Source organism: Ipomoea triloba, chromosome 9 (assembly GCF_003576645.1).
Source record: "Ipomoea triloba cultivar NCNSP0323 chromosome 9, ASM357664v1".
Classification (NCBI taxonomy): domain Eukaryota; kingdom Viridiplantae; phylum Streptophyta; class Magnoliopsida; order Solanales; family Convolvulaceae; genus Ipomoea; species Ipomoea triloba.
In genome coordinates, this window is record NC_044924.1 from 3,211,292 (window position 1) to 3,226,400 (window position 15,109).

At 36.4% G+C, this 15,109-nt stretch overlaps 2 protein-coding genes across 3 annotated transcripts; one reads left to right on the forward strand and one right to left on the reverse strand.

The window, feature by feature from the left end:
* Positions 1-419: 419 nt before the first annotated feature.
* Positions 420-6,702, forward strand: LOC116029286 (RNA pseudouridine synthase 6, chloroplastic). 2 transcript variants are annotated; one of them, XM_031271211.1, is made up of 11 exons: positions 420-677; positions 910-1,038; positions 1,149-1,403; positions 1,492-1,573; positions 2,180-2,295; positions 2,377-2,431; positions 2,641-2,752; positions 3,192-3,361; positions 3,652-3,981; positions 4,388-4,481; positions 6,194-6,702. In XM_031271211.1, exons 1-9 carry the CDS (start codon positions 445-447, stop codon positions 3,928-3,930), a joined length of 1,431 nt encoding a protein of 476 aa, XP_031127071.1. In that variant the 5' UTR covers positions 420-444; the 3' UTR covers positions 3,931-3,981; positions 4,388-4,481; positions 6,194-6,702. The 2 variants fall into 2 exon arrangements, with proteins under 2 accessions (XP_031127071.1, XP_031127070.1); XM_031271210.1 differs by lacking the exon at positions 4,388-4,481.
* On the reverse strand, positions 4,574-8,716 carry LOC116029285 (beta-glucosidase 46-like). The gene is made up of 12 exons (XM_031271209.1): positions 8,476-8,716; positions 8,293-8,359; positions 8,100-8,158; positions 6,876-6,951; positions 6,723-6,797; positions 6,501-6,588; positions 6,175-6,427; positions 5,851-5,966; positions 5,456-5,711; positions 5,267-5,369; positions 5,018-5,126; positions 4,574-4,928 (listed from the first exon to the last, which is right to left on the reverse strand). The coding sequence occupies exons 1-12, from the start codon at positions 8,638-8,640 to the stop codon at positions 4,712-4,714; spliced, it is 1,584 nt and encodes a 527-aa protein (XP_031127069.1). The 5' UTR covers positions 8,641-8,716; the 3' UTR covers positions 4,574-4,711.
* Between the last annotated feature and the right edge of the window lie 6,393 nt (positions 8,717-15,109).

The window sequence follows — 15,109 nt, forward strand, 5'->3', positions numbered from 1 at the left end:
TATAATGTACATTTTTAATATATTAAAAGTACATTATTTTTGTTCTAAAAAAAATACATTATTTTTATACTGAATATACATTATTTGATTGTATAGTCCTGACCATGGTCCACACAATAATAATTCCATAGTATAACAATTGTTCTAATCCACCTTCCAATCAATTGAACCAACAAAACCTATCCAAATTTTCTGGCCCAAATTCTATACCATTAACCAATCATTATGGGCCTAACCCAGTCCATCAAGTGGATATACTCGCTTCAAAAAGATTGTCTTCTGTCCCTCAATGAATTATCTTCTGAAAATCGGGGGAAGGGTTATATTTTCTGAAAGATAAGGGGTTTTCATGAGATTTTTATTTTCATTTTCATCTTAGTGATAACTGATAAGGCGAAGTCTTAAGACTTCCAAATTCCAATAAACCCTCGCAAAACCTCAAAAATGGCGGCAAGTTTCACTTCATCATTCGCCAGCTGCATATTCTCTTCAATTCTGTGCACTCCAAGCTGGCGCAAAAGCTTTGGAACTTCAGCCACAGTTGCTCAGACGTGCCGCCGCTTAGTAAAAATTCACCAACAAAGCTTGGGTGCATCTTCTCGGATCAGAAGCTTCAGCTGCGCCTTATCTGCTTCTTCTGATTTGAAGCCTGCTCCTTGCACTGTTTCCTCTAATGAGTATTCCTCACTTTCCATTCTTATTACCGCTTTAATGTATTAGTGGAACTGTGGAAGCTGATTCCTGTTTTTAGAACTATCGAGTGGTGTTGAAAATTGAAATTGAGTTCATTTGCACAAACTTTCTCTCAGCTTAATTATAATGGTTAAGAAGAAGAAAACATCTAAATGTGCAAAGAAGAGATATACAGATGCCATTTTTTTCTGACTATTTTAATCAATTTTGTTTTAGGCCTATTAAATACGAGCGCTTACTTCCATGCCCCTCACAGAATTTCCCTCCTAGAGTAGAGCACTTAGTTGTTATGAGGGAAGGACCTGTTCTGGAATACATCAGTGAAGCATTGGATCTTCCTCAGATGTATGTAATTCTTTTCTTTTCAACATGTCCTAATATAACATCATAAGTTGCAGTACTATAATATAGGATCAATAAGATTTGGGTTTTAAACAATAATTTCCATCTTAAAGATATGTGGCAGATCTCATTCATTTTGGAGCTGTATATTACGCTTTAGTATGTCCAAAGCCTCCACCAACTGCCACAACTGAGCAAATTAAATTATATGAAGAAGTTACAGCTCCATCAGTTCTAAAGAAGAGAGCTTCAGTTAAAGGCAAAACTGTACGGGAAGCACAGAAAACATTCCGTATAAGTTCTGCTCACGACATTGTTGAAGCAGGAACTTACCTGCGGGTGCATGTACACCCAAAACGCTTTCCTAGGTAATTATTTAATAGTATGCATGACGTTTTTTGTTGATCATGCTCCTATTATATAGTATAGTAATTTTATAGGATTTCAAATGAGCAGGTGCTACGAAATTGATTGGAAGTCTAGAATTATTGCCGTGGCTGAATCCTATGTGGTTTTGGACAAACCTGCTGGTACATCTGTATGTATAATGTTCAATATCTGTGAACAAAGATCTCAACATTAAGAATAAAATTAATATTTGTATAGAGGCTACTGCATATATTAGAATTTAGAAAATAAGCAATCTTTGATTAAAACAGAAAAAAATCCCCTATCTCTGCCATAATTATCACTATCTTCTTTCTCAATCCCTTTACACTATATCTTCATTCAATAGAACCTTCCATCCCCTCCTCTGCCATCATCAGCCATGTCAACACTAGCACTTTTAGAATTTAGATGCTACTTTAATAAGGCAAAATGTTCAATCATGGATCTAAAATGAATATTTTTAGGTCCGTTTCTCCATTATGCCCATGTTTGCTTAATTTTGAACTAAGTTTCAACCTTGTGAAAAAAAAGTAAATTGTTTGTTTTTTTTTGAACCAAGTTTCAGCCGCATCTTGTAGTCATGTTGTTCCAGATTTCAACAAAATCTAGCCTTGATCAAGTCATATCCAATGAAAAAGTCTTGATTAATTCATCAACTAATTTAATCCCTTAGTGCATTCCTCATAATTAATCAGAATTCTTTTTATTAATACACTTGGTTTCTTTTTACTCACTACTCAGCCAACTTTGTTAGGTGGGAGGAACAACAGACAACATCGAAGAAAGCTGTGCTACATTTGCTACTTACGCATTGGGATTAGCAACTCCATTGCTTACTACCCATCAGATTGATAATTGTAGTGAAGGATGGTATACTTTTGCATTTAACTTTATATCTTTTTATTCTACTTAGATATGAAGATCAAGGCCTGTTTTGCATAATTTATTCAGTGTTGTGTTGGCTCGAACAAAGGAGTACTGTTCAGTGTTCCATGGAAAAATCAGGGTGAGTTGATAGATTTTCCAAAATTTAGATGAGTGTTCTAATGTGATATTCACAAAACCTTTAGATAAGCCACTGGGGCAGTTGGAAATCCTAAAGTTCAATTTGCATGTATAGGTCCCTTGTTAAGTTTCAGATTTGGTTTTAGCAATGAATGTAGTTTGATCTTTCTTTTTCTTTTGTCATGAAAATAATGTAAACTTTGTTCTCAGGAAAAAAAGGTGAAAAAGCTTTATCTTGCTCTCACTGCTGCTCCTGTCCCAACTGGGATAATGACACATTACATGCGTCCTATTAATACTGCCCCAAGAATTGTTTCTGAAGGTATGCACAAATGTCATCGAAGCATGACTTCCAGAGAGACATGGTTAGATTTCTTGAAATAGTCATATTGCTTGATTTAATAACAGGGCGAACCAAAAATTCATTCTGCATATCTTCTTGACTTCCTCAATGGTCGTATCTAGTTAGCCATAATCACTAGATGTAACAGTGGGTCGAATTGATAATTTATCGTACATATCTTCGTTAATGGTCTTATCCAGTTAACTATTCTCAAGTTTGCAGACAGCAAAAGGGCTGAGTTATATAAAGATACATGTTTCTTATTGTTCAAAGTCAAAAGTTTTGGTATATTAGGCACAATGATGGTGAAAGGATGAATTTTAAGCTCGAATGCCTCCCAACCATTTGGGATATACTTTCAATAATTCCAGTGTTTGCCCCCAATATTATCAAATCAAATCCTTACTATGCCATGCAGATTTTGTCAAAGGATGGCAAATATGCAAACTTGAGGTCTTGGAATGCAAGAAGATACCCTGGCCCAAGAGTTCAATTGAAAGGGAATATAGTATTGAGGATTGCGGATGGCCCTCTAAGGAATTTGCATATGAGTGTAAAATTGACCTTCTGACTGGTCGGACTCATCAGGTACATTGATTTTTCCTTCTGTTCTTGCATTTTCAATATCTTGATTCCAAGACTAAGAGGCGTGTACTGTCATGTTTTAGAGCAATGTTAAATGTTAAGTGGCTTATAACGAAAAAGCCTCTTTCTCAAGAAGCTCCTAAATACAAATTAAGGCTTAAAAAAACTCCTTTTCAAATTTCAAGTTATTGGCAGGAAAGAACAAGCACTTAGTGAGAAAGAGGCTTTGATTTCATTTGGAATTATTCTTTAACATTGGTTGACAACTCTTTGTCATAAATTGTAATCTACAGATCCGAACTCAATTGGCTGCATGTTTTGCACCTATAGTTGGTGATTCAATGTATATGCCTGCTGCTATTGCTGAGATGATGAGTCCAGGGTGTAACCCATTTGGAAAGAATAGAAAACAATATGCAAGCGAAAATGATAAAGAACTTGCTATTGAAGAATGGATTACACAACATGGTAAGGAGCCCAGTATTGCCGTTGGCCTTCAGGCGTGCCAAATTTCATGGGAGGATGATGGAGAGCACCTTTATGAGGCCAGATCTCCCTGGTGGAGGTCATAACCTATAGATGTTAGTAGCTGAATGCACCAGACTACCAGAGTTCCAATTGAGGTGGGATGCTCTTTAACTTGGCTATCTTTTCATTTCATTGATGAAGCTTTTAATTACAGTGGCTCGAGTCTGGCTGCTGGAGTTTGACTGGTGGGTCAATTGGTAGGTTGTTGGGTGGGGGTTAGTGGTAGAAGAGGGTGGGATAGTGGTAATATAGGACAGGGCAGTGTAAGATTTGAATTGTAAAGATAAATTTGGGTGGGTGTGGTGCAGAAATTGCCACCCCTAGCCTGAGGTGTCAAAATAACCATTGGAGGAAGGTGGCTATAGAGTCAAGTTTGAAATATTATATTCTATGTAAAGAAGCATAATCAAACTTCATAGATTAAAATTAGTAGCTATAGATTCTTATAAGATTAAACTAGAGTTAATTTTACAGGTTGTTTCAATCTCTTCCTTCTTTCAGGACACTCAATTTTAGTGCAAGGCACTTTTCTGAATCATCATATCTTATGTGTTCCCTTTTGAGCCCTCCGTTTGTTTTTACTTCATAACCACAAGTAAGAAACCTCTTCTCCACTCTATATCTAGGAACTGCTAAACAAGATAATTTAAGTATAGTATCTTTTTAGTAACTTACGGTGTCTATGCGTGCATGTAAATTCCAATTTATAAGAATGAGAAAATGGTAGTATAAGCACTTAGTATATGCATGTTGCTTCAAAGATTCATTAAAGTGCTCTTCCTGCATTACAAGAATTTAACCCAAGATGTGAACATCCCTGCTTCTCTACTGGTAAAGTTTGGGGCTAATCTTTTGTACTTGAGTTATAGTTCTCTTTTGTTCTGCAATGAACTGCTTGTACCAAGTTGCTGATAATTTTGGAGTTCTCTTTAATGTTCTGCGATCAACCTGATACAGCCCAAACCTTTTTGTGTAGCCATACAACCACTCGAAATTGTCAAGCAAAGACCAAGCAAAATACCCTCTTACATCCGCTCCTTCCCTGAGAAAAGAACACAATCATCATTAGACTACTGGTTGGGGATGTATGATGCTCTTTTTCCTTTTCTTTTTACCCCCTTGGCCCCTTACCTCATAGCAGTTGAAAGGGCATCTATATACTCAGTCATGAAGTTGACACGCTTGATATCATATAGCAATTCTTCATCCTTTGATTGTGAATCAATAATCTCACAATAACCTGAAAATTGTACTTCATCAGTTGCATGAAGAAAAATTTATTTACTGAAGATGTGAAATTCTTTGTTCCGCATAGAAAAGAATTCCCATGTATAGAATAAGCCAAATGCTAACCAAATGTAAAGGAGGCAGTTCTCTTACCATTTTCTGCTATATAAAGTGGTGTATTGTTGTATCGTTCTTTCAAGTATGTTACTGTTTTCTTCATTCCTTCTGGGTAAACATAGAGTATGTCCATCCCTGTCTACACAATGCCAATATGCTCCCAAAGTTGATGAAAAGCAAGCATAAAAAAGTAATGCAGAGAGTGGTTAGGATCACAGTACTTACAGATTCCCCAATAGGAATGCCATTCTTGATTGAACTTTTTCCGATGAAACCTTCTATTCTGGTGTTACCGTCTACAGGTCCACAAGCAGAATACATGCAGTCCTGCACATAGAAACTGGTGTAGTGGTTGATTGCGATAAAATCCAATCCTGTTTTCAGCTTTTCCAAGTCTTCTGATGAGAATTCTGGTAAAAGTGATCCCAAAATGTCTTTCATCTCTTTAGGATATCTCCCATATATGATTGGGTCCAAGAACCTGCCTTTGTACATGAGAACTTAGTTATCTGTTTCTTGGAAATAAATCTTAGAAAAAGAAACTGGTGAGATCAGGGGTTGGTAGGTGAGAACTGAGAAGTATATATTATCACATAGGGGCTTATTGTTGGCAAATTTACCAGTTTGAAAAGAAGGCTTGACCTCTTTCTGCTGCTAACTTGTCTTCTGTGGAGTTGCTTACTGGTTCAAACCAAAATGTATGTGCAGCAAAACCTATTTGGCCTCCTTGTTCTTCCTGGATGTCAAAAAGTGTTATGCTTACAGATTTAATTCTTTCTTAAGAAGGAAAAAGGAGTTTTTTGGCTCACAATGCTCCCTTTAGTCAGAAGGGCACACCCTTATTCTACACTGAAATAACATGCCTAGTTTCTTGTTGCTTTTTTTTTTTTTTTTTTTTTTTTTCACCTTATTCCAAAATTGGCATTTATGGATCATTTACATACCTGGTACTTGGTCCTGTAGATATTGACAGCCGCTGCATGTGCTAGAATAATGTTGTGCCCGACAAGGAAAGGCTCTCTTTCTGAATCTCCTCGAGTACAATTTCCATACGGTTTGGAACAACGATTTGGTGGGTAATCACCAGAGCGGTATCCCAAAGGAACATACATATTTGGCTCATTGAAGGTAACCCAGTACTTCACCCTATCTCCAAAGTTTTTGAAGCAAATATCTGCAAAATATCCAAAGTCTTCCCTGAAAGGGAAGTTGAAAGCTGTAATGTAATTTCTGAGTAAGCATTTTCATAAACTAATACTGTGTCACTCACTGCATTTTGGGGCTTAGCCATGATTGATATCTGTTCTCGAGTTCTTGAGGGATGTCAAAATGATTCAACAGGACAAATGGTTGAATGCCTGTGTGCACAAACTAGTTATTTCTTGAAAACCACTGTGCTCATACGCCGTTTGTACTACGTATTTGTCAGTTTTGACAATTCATTTTGTCAATAATTATGTTTTTTTACTTTTTTTTAAGGATCTGGTCAAACCTTTTAGCAGCAGGGCATCAATGAGGTTGTTATAGTAGTTGATCCCACCTATGTTTATGTTTCCATATCTTCCCTCTGCAGAAAGCAATCAGTTTTCAGCATAGTGATCTGATGTTTTCCCCATTTTAAGCCAAAAGTTGGAAATACTCTCACTTGGTAATATTCTAGCCCATGAAATTGAGAATTTGTAGCTGTTCATCCCAAGAGAAGCCATAAGATCTATGTCTTCCTGGAATTGAAGGCCAACAAAAAAACTGGATTTAGTGCCATAATTCTTATCTACTATGATATGAAGGTAGAAATGTGACATGCAGATTACAAAATTGAGGTAATCTTAACATACAACAACTTATAATAGGGAATGCAATATTTTGTTTAGCATTATTTCAGATTTCAATAAGAACTTTTTCCTTTAATTTATATTAGAGAATTCTAAACCTTTTCAATTTGATGAAAATTGTGTTATGGATGGTGTGCGGCAAATAATACTGTGGACCATGGGATAAATATTTATTTTAATGTATTACTATATGTTATTTTTTGATAATAATATAATAGAAATGAATTTGCAGTACACTAAAATTAAATTTTTAAAAAATGAACATACACACTAAAAACAAACATTTATGTTAGTGGTGCACTTTGTAACATAGACATTAGACAATGGCTTAAGGTATAATGATTGATAATGTACTTGGTTATATATTTATGTTGGGTAGATTAATAGGCGATGACAATAATATAGTTCTTATCTACTTCAAGTAACTGATTTTTCAAGAAGTCAAGGTTGGGAAACATTTTCAAAGAAGTTTCTTTCACTGAACATAACAATTATTACTACCTAATAAAAGAAGTAAAAGGGAGCATAGACTGTACTTTATTGATGGACTGTACTTCAATTTTTTTTTTCTTTTTTGTGAAATGTTTTACTTTAGAATTTCACTTTTGCGATATAAAGGTAAAAGAAAAAATTGAACAGCTTTAAAAATTAATAATCAATTAACACTTGAATCTAAGAAAATCATACTTTTGCCTTTACCTCCCCTTAGGATGGGACATTACCTCATTTCGTTAATCGGGTAATGATAATAATGAGTTAAATAAAAGTACATAAAATAATAAAATAGAGTGTTTCAATCACGTTATTAAGAAGGCCCCATATTAAATGTAATAATGACCACAAGAATGCCCCCCATACCCCATAGCAATTATTGAAATATTATATTATTCCTCAACTTGTTGGGTGTAATAATAGAAAAAAGAAAAATACTATGTACTCTAAAAAAACTTACTCCCAACTTCGGATATCTGAAAATTGAAATTGGAACCAGTCAAGGAGTATAGTTGGATATCTGAAAATTGAAATTTGAATTATACCTGAAATTGGTGGTACTGATCATCTGCAACATCTCCATTACTTCCATCCTCTATCTTGTCTGCAAATCAAAATTCATTTCCTTCAATTTTCTTCTTATCATCATCATACCGGCCATTTGATATATATATATATATATATATATATATATATATATATATATATATATATTCTATGCTCTTAGATCAATTTTACCAGATTTATGGGTGAAAACGTCCCAGTTACTCAGACCTTTACCGTCAGCCAAGTAACCTCCTTCATACTGCAAAAAATCAAACAGACAAAAACCGTTTTCATCCTCATCAACATTGCTTGAAGTGCATATATAATGCCGCAGGATTTGTCTCCGCGGACGGAAGAGATGAGAATCAAACGGACCTGATAAGACGAGGAAGCTGTGCCGAAAAGGAAGCCGGACGGGAATGGAGACGGATCGGAGCTCGCCGTTACGGAGACGAGACGGCAAGACGTCAGAAGCGGCGAGAAGAGCACCGCCGTCACAATAAACAGTAGTCTATGACGGAGTGAAGAACCTGGCATCATATCGTCACTAAAGCTCCAAACGCACTACACGTATACACATACACACACACACATTGCACAAATTGCTTTCAATAAAGCCATCCATGTCATTCTCTTATATTTATAGAAAGGTATGCCGTAATAGACTAGTAAAAAAAGAGAAGATTTTGGAATCTGGATATTTTTGAGTAAATTAATTTGGAAAACATTGTGTCAAGTGGCATTCGGTGTCCATTAACACTCTCATGGATGATGGGAGTGAGACTACATTGTAACAGAGTCAATAGTATTCAAAAAAAAAAAAAAAAGAAGAAGAAGAAGAAGAAGAATCTCACACCTATATGACTGTTTCATGAGTCTTAATTTGTGAAAATGGTCAGATCAACATAATTTAGGTTATAGTTATGCGATCTTAAAAACTAATCAAAAACCAACTCATAACAGTAACTATAACCCAAATTATGTTGATCAAACTCTTCTCACATATTAAGACCCGTGAAAGGATCACACAAATTTTTTTATTTAATTAATAGCTCCAACAAAATGACAAAATATAATCATGAAAGAAACAATAAGTAAATTAATTTGAAAAATGTGAAAATAATTTTTTCTACTGTATGATAAGTTTATTTTGACTTATACGGAGTAATATATTAAAAATGGATATACATTTGGCGTGCAAGATATAATTTCCCATTGGCATTGTTTAAAGAAAAAAGAAAAAGGAAAGGGTTTTGATATTTATTTTTTCAACAACATGTTGGGGCCGGGTTGGCAAACCTAACCGCTGAAAAATTAAGAAATAAAAAATATATATTGGGTTATATTATATTATACAAGTTTTACCATACTAATTAATATATATGGACAAAAACTTATGTGAGATCGTTTCAAAAATTTTTGTCTGGATGTGTTGTACATTTTTCTTAAAAGTATTATATTTTTCATTAAGTCTTTTTGTTTTCATTAATCGATTTTCTTTTGACTTTATTTTCTTTGAATACTTAAATGTGGAAAAAAAAATCTGAAAATAACTTCCGAAAGTCATTTTTCGGTTTTCAAACGAAACCTAAAGAAATTAAAAATATATGTTGGATTATATTACAAGTTTTACAATACTAATTAATATGACGTGTTTATGATAAGTATGAGAAGAAATCTTTGAAATATTGGATATAAGATATATATATTTAATTAGTTATATACGTATAAAACGTGAGTATTATTGATTTGTCGCCATGGTAGTTGGTGAAGATGCACTTCAAGTTGATCGGATCAGAATATAGCCATATGGGCCTGACAAATTATACCATAGACCATGCTCTATCTTGTATTATTGTAGACCATGGTTCAAAAATAACATTTAGATTCTGTATATGTAGTTGACACATTTTTTTTTGTACCTATAGTTATCATATTATATGTCAGCAATTATCAAGTTATTTGTTTACATGTACAGAAACTGTTAACGATAAATACATAATATGTTAACTAAATATACATAATTTTTGTATCAGAATTCACAATACAATATCAACGATGTTCTTGGTATAACAATTGATATAGGCCGGCATAGCAGTTAAGCCATTATTTTCAACAACAGCAAAATGGGGTCACGGCACTCACAGGGAGAATAAATATAAGAAAAGTCAGTGCTTTGTGGCAACACTCAACACTTGTGTGGATTAGGATTTAGTACGCCCCATTTGTCTTTTTGGAATAATATCTTTAGATTTTCAAAATTCTTTACAATATTACCCAAATAGGTGAAACATGTACCGAATTTAAGTTAAATTTAAAGGCCCTGTTTGGTAAATAATCAGCCTATCAGCCAATTTTGACTTATTTGATCACTATTAATTGTTTGGTTAATAAGCTTTTTGTAACTCTAAAATTCAAAAGGCTACTCAAAGTAGCATTTTCAATTAGCTTTTTGAGAAAAAAATTATACCAAACAGCTATCAGCTAACAGCCAACCCAATCAGCCAACTTTTTACAATCAGCTAATGTTATTAACAAATAATACCTTCTAACCCAAACAGCCAACTCAATCAGCCAACAACCATTACCAAACAGGGCCAAAGTCTTGTAATCACTAATAAATCAACTGCAGAACTTACTTGGTTGAAGTTGTCAATAATATCTTATCTTTATGCTCATGGTTGAGTGGTTGAAAACATTTTTTTTTAGAAATAAAAAGTATACTTTCAAGGAACATGATGATATTCTTCATGAAGAAGAGTTGTACTGGTATATAAAATCTAGGGAAAATTGGATAGCTTCGGGCGATCGCAATACTAAATACTACCACCTGGCTACCAAAGTTAGAAGAGCTCGTAACCGGTGTACGAGCTTACTTAATGAAAATGATGAAAGAGTCTATGACGAAGGATAACTTCACAACATGATAAGGGATTTTTACGTAAACCTCTTTTCCTCTGAACACCAGATTGGTACCGATACTTGCCCGAAAAATGCTTTCCCTAGCATACCTACCCTCGATTGGGAACCTGTTTACAGAGAATGTAATGAAGAGGAAGTGAAGCGAGCTCTCTTCGAAATGGCCCCCTACAAATCTCCGGGACCGGACGGCTTCCACGCTGCTTTCTATCAAAAGTCTTGGAAGACGGTTGGTAAACACCTGACGAAACTTACAAGGGATTTCTTGAAAGATGGATCCATGCCGAAAGGGCTGAATGATACTTTGGTTTCCTTAATTCCTAAAGTTAAAAACCCGACGCATGTGAATCAGTTTCGCCCTATTAGCCTGTGCAATGTGGCCTACAAGGTAATAACTAAGGTTATTCTCAATAGAGTGAAGAACATTCTGAAAAAGGTGATCGGACCCGAACAAAGCAGCTTCGTCCCAGGGCGGCAAATCACAGACAATAGTGTCATCTTCCAAGAAACCATCCACACCATGAGGAAAAAGACGGGAAGTCAGATGCAAATGGCAATCAAAATAGACTTACAAAAAGCCTACGACAAAATCTCATGGAGTTTTATCAGAGAGACGCTAGAAGAGATTGGTTTTACTCACGAATGGGTGAACATCTTCATGAAGGAAACTACCCGGCTTGCAATCCTTTGGAATGGTGACCAGCTTGATTGGATTAATCCGGAGGGGGGGATCAGACAAGGCGACTCCATCTCTCCATACATCTTTGTTATATGCATGGAGAGACTGAGTCACCTTATCCATGATGCGGTTGCTGCTGGTGATTGGAAAGGAATCCGCCCATCCAGGTATGGCCCCAATCTTACCCATTTATTTTTTGCTGATGATTTGGTTTTATCTGTAGAGGCTACGGAAGCACAAGTGGACACTATCCAGATGCCTGAATCGCTTCTGTAATGCGTCGGGACAACGGATCAACCTCCAGAAATCCCAAATTTTCTTCTCCAAAAACACAAGCAGTGAGGTTGGGAAAGGATTGCAGCTAGAATGGGAATTAGCCAAACCTCTGACCTTGGCAAGTACCTTGGTGTCCAAACCATCCATGGCAGGATTACCAAATCCCACTTTACCTAGATTATGGAACGCATGGAGGAAAGACTTGAAGGCTGGAGAGCCAGGATGCTATCTTTTGCAGGCAGAAGTGTCCTTGCCCAAAGCGTGATCAACACTATCCCCTATTACACAATGCAAACCACCTGGGTCCCCACGGGTGTCTGTGATGAAATCGAGCGCAAAATCAGACATTTTCTATGGAATGGGGGAAGCAGCGATAAGCGCATTCACCTTGTCAAGTGGGAGACAGTCACCAATTGTAAGGAGATGGGTGGTCTTGGTATCCGGAGAATGAGGGAAATGAACCAAGCTTTATGGCAAAGCTAGGATGACGCATGCTACATGATAAGGAGGGATTATGGGCCTAAGTTCTTGCTAATAAATATAATTCCCATAACAACGAAGTGACCAACTGGATCGAGAAACAAGGATGCTCCAATCTCTAGAAAGGAATCACAAGAAGCCGCCACCTGATCAGGCATGGAGCCTTGAAGAGCCAGCCAATTAAGGACACATATTTTCCCCACGACCTGGAAGTTGGCACGACGCAGGAGGATTTCTCTGTTTCAAAAGCGTACAGATCAGCCACCTAGGAAGATAGTGACAGGTTTGACAAGGATTGGTTATGTATCTGGAAACTCAAAACTCCCAACAGGATCTGTGCTTTCCTCTAGACACTAAAGCATGGTAGGTTAATGACCAATGTTGAAAGATTCAAGAGGGGCCTGACGGCCAATGATGCGTGCAGCTGCTGTCACGAAGCTCACGAAGATAATGACCATATCTTCAGAAGATGCAGGGATGCGACTAACATTTGGAAAAATTTCCTGCCTAGGCACGAAAGAATTCGACTTGAGAGACTGGACTTCACGACCTGGCTCTCAACTAATCTCCATGGTAAGGTTGTTCCCAGGACCAAGAGAAATTGGAGCACCACCTTCGCGATCACTTTGTGGTGGTTGTGGAAATGGAGAAATGAAGTGACCTTCGGAGGTGCTACTAGGGACCTCAAGTTCAAAATTGACTGGATTGGAGGACAAGATAAGGACGTATGTAGCGCCTTTGCTAGAAACGCTCCCCCGGGAAGCCTACATGGGATGTATTCAGAAAAATATCTCAAATGGCAGCGCAAACTCATGCATCTGTAATTCTCAATGTGGATGGCTGTTTTAGAGGTGACCACTACCCTGCAAGCGGGGGGGGGGGGGCAATCTTAAGAAACAAGGATGGCTGCTGGATTGAAGGATGCGCCTTCACGTTTCGTGCTACTAGCCCGCTCGAAGCAGAATTCACCACCCTCCTCATGGGTGCTCAGTGGGCTGCTACAAAGGGTTTTGATAGTGTTGAAATACAAAGTGACTGCAAGGAGATGGTTGTGACCCTCACTGAGGACACTGGGAGCTACGTTCAGAGAAGTAACTGGAACATGCAGTGGATTTCATTGCTTAGAAGTAATCCTCATGTGGCCCTGGTGCACATCTTACGCGAACAGAACTCTGTTGCAGATTTTTTGGCCTCCCTGGCTGTGGATTGCAGGGCGGATAGACTGTTTTTTGCTTCTCCCCCGACTGGTTGCGAGAACTTAGTCTGTAATGACCAAGTTGGGGCCGTGTTTCCGTGTCTCATTTGTGAGATGACATAGGCTGTTTCCTTTCAATTTTTTGTTGTCTTTCAGCCTTGGGTATTCCCCCCTCTTTGTATTTCCAAAAAAAAAAATAATAATAATAATAATACTTTCATGGAATAAAATTTGTCCCAATTTTATCAAAAAAGAAATAAAATTATAATTCACTTTTTTTTTTAATTAATCAGAACATGCAATATCAGCAAATATGTTATATCACCTTTGTTGCATTTATTTATTTATTTGAAAAGCGATGGTAGAGATCATTCCAGGGAACTATATGCGCCAGCTGGCTAGCTAGCTTTCTTTCATCAGCTCTGTTTGGAAAATGAAAATATCTTCTTCTTTTTTGTTCTTTTCTTTTCATTTTTTATTTTTTTAAAATTTGTATTCTCTAAGTAAAACAAAAAAGTTGGAGAATTGGAAATAAACAAGTAGAAGTAAAAAAAAAAAAATTAGTTTTCATTTTTTCAGTTTGGAGAATGAAATAACATGAACTTGAGATATTTTATTTTTTCAATTTTGATTTTCTATTTTAAAAAATAAATGATTTTTTTATTTACTGAAGAGACACTTATTCTAAATCCACGTGCAGTAATATCGTGTGATTATTACCTTTTTCTATTTTATATATTTTTTAATGTTTACATAGTATGAAAGTGATGAACTGATGATACAAGCTTATTGGTTATTATGTTAAAATGAAAAAATAAAAAATAAAAAAGTAACGCCAACAATACTTCGTGCTCAGATAGTGAAAAGGAGACAAATTGATGACGATGGAGACATCTCCATCATATCCATCCATAAATTATGAATAATATGATCATATTCTTGAATATAATAATCTTGAGAGAAAATTGTCATTTTGGTCTACTGACTATAGAGGTCCTGTTAATTTCAGTCTACGACTTTCAAAACTGTTAATTGCATACCAGGACTATTCAATTTTTATCTATTTTGGTCACTCCGGCCAAATTGGCGGCCAAATATTACCGGAAAGTCCAAAACCCTAAAATAATGAGAATATTTTAGTCATTTCACGCTTCTCTCTTCTTCTCCGGCGAGCTAACATATTATTTCCGGCCACAACTTTTCTTTTTCTTCTCTCAATCTCAAGCAACCGTACAAAGGGAACACACCGTTCGGAGCATTTCATTTCGGTTGTTGTTTACAAGTGAGTGTAACACTTAGGGTTGAGATAGAGTTGCAGAGAGCTGGGCGAGCTGAAGAAGAGAAGAAAAANGGGGGGGGGGGGGGCAATCTTAAGAAACAAGGATGGCTGCTGGATTGAAGGATGCGCCTTCACGTTTCGTGCTACTAGCCCGCTCGAAGCAGAATTCACCACCCTCCTC